This window comes from Hipposideros armiger, unplaced genomic scaffold (genome assembly GCF_001890085.2).
Source record: "Hipposideros armiger isolate ML-2016 unplaced genomic scaffold, ASM189008v1 scaffold_443, whole genome shotgun sequence".
Lineage (NCBI taxonomy): Eukaryota > Metazoa > Chordata > Mammalia > Chiroptera > Hipposideridae > Hipposideros > Hipposideros armiger.
The window spans coordinates 104,179-110,305 of record NW_017731793.1 but is presented as its reverse complement, the minus strand read 5'-3'; the positions used below and the strand labels follow the sequence as shown (position 1 = coordinate 110,305).

At 50.3% G+C, this 6,127-nt stretch overlaps 1 protein-coding gene across 1 annotated transcript in view; it reads right to left on the bottom strand.

The window, feature by feature from the left end:
- The window catches only part of PI4KA (phosphatidylinositol 4-kinase alpha), a 120,792-nt gene that overhangs the window by 35,611 nt on the left and 79,054 nt on the right, over nucleotides 1-6,127 (bottom strand). Inside the window, exons 27-28 of the mRNA XM_019665394.1 lie at nucleotides 3,958-4,047; nucleotides 1,649-1,768 (exon numbers count right to left, since the gene is read on the bottom strand). Coding sequence (XP_019520939.1) covers nucleotides 1,649-1,768; nucleotides 3,958-4,047 — 210 coding nt within the window. The remainder of the gene's footprint in view (nucleotides 1-1,648; nucleotides 1,769-3,957; nucleotides 4,048-6,127) is intronic.

The window sequence follows — 6,127 nt, the reverse complement described above, 5'->3', positions numbered from 1 at the left end:
ATGGTATATAGCCTTCAGCATGAAGCAAGCCTGCCCTGGAACCTGGCCCTGCAGTCAATCAGCTGTGAGACCCTGAGGAGGTCGCTCACTGTCCGTGAGACTCAGTGTGTTACCCTGCAAAGTGGGGATAACAGTGGCCCTCTCACCAGGCTGTATGGGGACTCAAGGTGTCTGCACAGCCCTGGGGCAGCAAATGGCATAGGTGGGCTGCAGGGCAGACCAGCTCCCTCCCTTGAGCTCTGGCTTCTGTGCCAAGTACCAAGGTGGGGTGGATGGCTTTGCAGAGGTTTTCTGACTCAGTTCTCTGGGCAGCGTGACCCGCTGGCCTAAAATCACACTTCTGAAATGGCCCCCCTCAGGCCTTCCCTCCCAGTGCCTTATGATGGGGAGATGTCACCCTGGAGCCTGCAGACGCCTTTGTTTTCCACGGAGCAGGGCGCCTAGACCAGGATCTCTAGCACAGCAACAAATCAGAACACAAAATAAAAAGTATCCTTTCCTCTTTAGCAACAGAAAAGAGAAAAACCTAACCAAAATCTGATTTCTGAGGAGTAAGATTTAAGTCTTTTAGGCAAAATCTATCTCTCAAAATTCAGCTGGCTAGAGCCTAGAGGAAGACTACGAATTGTCACATGCATCCTTAGTCTGTGAGCACTGCTTCTGGCCTCTGCTTGTGTCCTCAGTGGTGGAAAGACCCAGGTTGGGGAGCTGAGCCTATGCCACAGGGCCCTGCCAGAGCTAGATATGGGAGGCGAAAGCCAGGCCTCTGCTGCCTGTGTCTGGGATGCTGGTATTTTCAGAGAAAACACAGTAACCTCCGTGAGTGCTCTGAGGATGACAGGGGAGCAGACACTGGCTTCCTCTGGCTCTGCTAATGGGCTCCTCCCTTCCTCCTGGGGTGGCAGGGTTCCCTGCTGCACCCCCCCGTCCCTGGTGTTCAGCTGCTGTACCTCCATCATACACTGTCCTTAACAGACAGGCGGGGCAGCCTCCCCCTACTCGACCCCAAGAGAGTTAAGAAACACCTACGGCACATACAGCCATGTTGGGTTGAGGCTCGACAGAGGCCCTACAATGGGCCCTGAGGCCGGGAGATGCCAAAGCACAATGCTGCTGGTCAGAGCACCTGTTGTCAATGCCCTGCTTTGATCTTAGGCTCTAATTTAATTAAGAAAGCACAACTTAGTGGATGTGCTGCCCTCTAAGTTAATCTTGAGCAGAACAAGATGAAGCCGAAGATGTGTGTGTGCAGTTTAGCATATGCTGAATACAGGACTATTAGGAAGTTGTTGAACATTTCAAATCAACGTGACTATAAAATGTTGACGTGTCTAATAGAGATCAGTTTCTTTCCTCGTGGATGTGGACTTGCAGAAATCCAAACCTGATCTCATTCATGAATCAAGCTTAGAGCTGATCAACCCATATTTTCAAAACAGAAGCACAGTTAAGGAAATGCCTGCTTTACTGGCCAGCTCTTTTCTGAACCCGGGGCTCTCTCAAGGGGATCCAATCTGCTGACAGACACTTCGAGTGCCCCTCACACATGCAGCACGTGGGTGCCCAGGAGGCTTTGGGGAACGGCTACACATCAGCTCTGGCCTTTCCCCCCAAACTGGCTGCCATGGGTGAAGGAGCTCACACGTACCCCGAGAGTCGTGTTCTGCTTGTTGTAGCCGGCATAGTTAAGGATGCTCTCGGTGGCCAAGGCCAGTCCTGTGTGCTGAGACAGTCCTGACATCCAGTTCTGATGTTTGTTCAGATATTCCTGAAATAGGAAAAAATACTGTTTTACTTTAAAGGTTAAAAATAACACTTCACAAACTGAGGTGTGAGGAAGTGGAGCAAACACTGGTTCTAGTGCTGGGTCCACCCCCTCCCAGCTCCTGTGGGACCTTCAGTGAGAGCCTCTCTCTGATTCGCTGCTGCCCCCATGTGAATGAGGATGAAGCTGGTCCCCAGAGCAGCCGGCACATAGAAAACCTGAGAGGACTGTTGATTCCTTAGCACATCCTTGGAAGCACTTGCCATTTGCCAGTGCTGGAGAAACAGTGGCAGAGCTCTGGTCCTGCTGTGGGCACATGGGCAGTTCTACTGCTGCAGCAGCCCTGCTCGAGGGGCAGTGTGCCAGACAGCAGGAAGGCAGAGTGAGTGCCTGAGTCTGCCTGGCCAACTGGTGGAAGGGGGCACAGAGGCAGAGGCACACCTGGCAGAGCCTGGAGGTGTGAGGGGGGGGGCTCCTGCTCTGGGGACTCCTGGGGTTAGCACTGCACAAGGGGCATGACAGCAGGGGGCAAGCCCAAGCCAGAGATAGGCCAGGTCCAAAAGGCCTTGTGTGCCAGGTGAAGGAGTTTAGGGAGCACCACATAATTCCCCTCAGGAAAATGCACACAGGCATCTACACACAAAAGTGCACCAATGTTTTTGGAGGGTTCCTAGGGGCCCAGAAGCCCAATCATGGACCCCATGGTGATGGGGAGTGGCTAATAAACACATGTAGCAGAGAGGTACTGAGCCGATTGCTACTGAAACTGGGGTAGAGTGGAGGGCAGCATGGAAGACGGCTCAGGGCTGGCTGAGGCTGTAGGCAGGAAGCCCAGGCAGGAAAGGGACAGTGAGGCCGGCAGTGAGGGCAGGACAGCTGATGGGGCGGGGGTTTAGACAGACTGAATGTGCAGGGGGAAAGGATACAGAGGGCCTGAGGTGACACCTAGTGAAAATATCAAGACCATGTCAGGCCTTCTCATTTTTCACTTCCTTCTTGGGCCAGGCCTGAGAAAATAAACAGCTCTCTCTATTGACCCCTTTTTTGTCCACCAAACCCTTTCAGGAATGAAAGGGGGCTTCCCCTCCTTAGACTGCAGCTTTAGGAGCTAAGGCCCCTCGCTACTATGTGAACCAAAAGAGATCAGACATTTCCCCCTATGAACAGTTTGAGGAATTACCACAGTCTGTAGAAAACCAGTATATATACTAGATAGCTACAAGTCGTCAAGTTCCAGGCATAGTTTAGTTACAAGGCCCAGCGTTGTCCAGCTTAGCTGGTAAGCCTGCCCAATGCAAGGCTCTTTTTCATTCCCCTAGTATTTCCATCCTCACTGTTCCAACATGTTTGTGGAAAGGGGAACTTTACAGTGATCCTAGGCACAACCCATGGGTTCTTGCAAAATGCATTTCCAAAAAGCCCGCAAGGGCCTTGGAGCTAGCTGCTCTACTCTCCCTGGATTCCACACCCAGAAACTCTTTGGAACTAGCTTTATCTTGACAAGTGTTGCTGAGATCAACTTCACAAGCTCCTCTTGACACACACCTGCTTTTTGTGAAGCCAAATTTCTTCTAGTGCCATTTTTCTTATCTTTGATCCCTTTTAAGGTGACTGTTTCCTCCCACGCACTGTGGCATTTTTGTTCCATCTCTGCTTGACCGTCTTCAGAGCAGTGGCTCACCGTGTAGCGATGCTCACTTACAAACCACTACTTTGGTCTGAAAGGACTCCTGTGCAGTTACACATGCAGTCCAGATGGAGCTCTAATGGGCACGAGTCCTGACTCTGCCTCCGTTTCAGGATTCTCAGTCTAGTCCCTGCACTCCGCTCTGGAAGCTGCTGCCAGTCTGCCAGGCCTCCCAGACCACCATGCCGCCCTTGCCCATCTCACAAGCAGCTCTAAGTACTGCCATAGACCGACACCTTGTCTGGTGTGAGTGGTCGGGTTCCCTGGGCCCACCTGCCCACGGATCCCACCACACCTGTGCTCCTCACCCCCAATTTGTACACTTACCCCTCAAGGTGCCCCTGCACAGGTCAGCTTCCAAGGTTTCTATTACTCTCAGGCACTAGACTAATGTTTTTGGCATGTTTATTCACACTAGTGCTGTTTGTATTGAGTTTGTGCAAAGCTCTTTGGATGGTTTGAAAGAGCTTAACAAGATTGCTTTTTGATGATTTCAAGAAAGTACCTGTAGGTGGGACTTGGTGACCGTAGGCGCCCACTTCATCGCCTCCTGTAGGATCATTCCACAGCGTGCAGCGAAGTCCTTCACAATGCTCTGGAAGAAGGTGTGATCAACCCGAGGTCAGTGTATCTGGGCTGTCAGAGGATGGCCACCAGCATACTGTGGATACTTATGTGGTGGCCTAATTGTGTCCCCCCAAGTCCATGTGAGGAAGTTCTAACCCCCAGCACCTCAAAATGTGACTATATTTGGAGATAGGGTCTTTAAAAAGGTGATTAAGTTAAAATGGGGTCAGTAGGGTGGGCTCTAATTCAATAGGACTGATGTCCTTATAAGAAGAACAGATGAAGACAAGGTCATGTACAGAGGGAGGAGCATGTGAAGACACAGGGAGGAGACAGCCACCTACAAGCCAAGGAGAGAGGCTTCAGAAAAAACCAACGCTGCCAACACCTTGACCTCAGACTTCTAGCCTCCAGAAACGTGTGAAAATACATTTCTGTTGTTTAAGCCACCAGTCTGTCGTACTTTGTTACAGTAGCCAGCACACTAATACAGGGGCTATGTTCTAACACCAAGGCTCCTGGGTACAGGGTGCCCACATACATCCCGGTCTGTAATTCTTGCATAAGGTGGTGTGACAGAGCCCACACTCATAGCGCATCACACAGCCACTGTGAAACGTATGTCCTGAGTCAGTAACTGCAGGGGAAGGAAGGTCCAGGGAGGTAAAAGCCATCATAAGGGCCTCATCACTGTGTGGGGAACTCCCTGTAGGCAGCTGGTTTGGGGGTCCCTGAAGTTGGGACATGACCAGCCCTAGGACGGGGGAGTTCTGGCCTGAGCTGGGCTTCAATGTCATAGTGAGGGCTCAGAGTCAGACCTGGCATGGCACATCTTCCTAATCTGGAGTTTTTTTACTGTCATTTCCTGCAGCACAGCACAAAGCCGAGGTCATATTACTCTGCTCCCACAATAACAAAGAAAGCCAGCATACCTCAAAGCAGTGAAGCTCGCCTCAAAGTCATGCTTGCTCATGTAGCTTTGAGATNGACTGCTGGAATAAGCAAGCTGCAGAACTCTTGGTGGGAGGTGAGCCCCCTACTCAGACCAGGCAACTGGCAAAATTTTAGGGACCTCTGAAATGGCTAGGCTAGCTTCTGTGTTTTATGCATGAGGAAACGGGGGCCCAGAGAGGTGAGGTGACTTGTCAGGCTGAGATAAACTGTGGTGTGGTGGACAAATGCCCTCATGGTGGTCAGATGTGGTTCCCAATTCCGCTCTCCCTGTGTGACTAGGGAGCCTCAGTTTCGTTATCTGTAAAATTGGAATAATAGCACATACACCTCACAAACGGTCCCAGATAACGCATGGTACTTTGAATGTTTGCTACCACTTAATAAAAAAAATTTAAAAAGCCAGAAAAACAGAATGCATCAGTGTAGCCAGTATGGTAATTGTCATAAATGCTCCAGACTGTGCTGATTGTCCCAGGGCCCCACACCTTCAAGTCCCCCTTAAATGAGTGAGTTCCACATTCACCAGACCCCTCGTTCACTTTCCATTGGGAAGGAGGTGACTGGCATCAGAACAAGAGGACATTTTGAAGGGCCTCGGACACAGGCACAGGGACAGGGGAAGTACCTCGCCCGCATAACGGTTGCGCAGATTCAGGGACGCCATGAAGTTGGAGTAATCTTTCTTCACACAGGCTGGGCGCTCGGTGAGCTGAGTTGCCTACAGGCAAATATCAATAATTACTTCAGACTGTCCCAACATGTCTTCCTCATGTTTACCATGGCTAATCCTAAGTCCAATTAAGAAGTTCAGTTCAGTTCCAGGGGTTATTAAAAATCTTCAGTGCTGGCATGTTAAGGAAATGACATACTTAAGAACAGCCTCTAGTCTGGTGTGTCCCATAGAAAAAAGATTTTTAGACAAAATTTTAGTCTGAAAAATTTCTCTGCAAGGCAGCTTATAGTTTGGCTTCCATCTGCCGTCCTGACTAATTTCATCCTGAGTGGTGAACAAGGCCTTTCCAAACTGCTGTGAAAATCATTGTGATCTGTAACGGAAATGCTGTGAAGTTAATACTCATGGGACGTCCCTTCTGTGGGTGGGGCTGGTATGTGAACATGATTTGAAGATGGTAGAGGGTGGCTGAAGTTGAGAG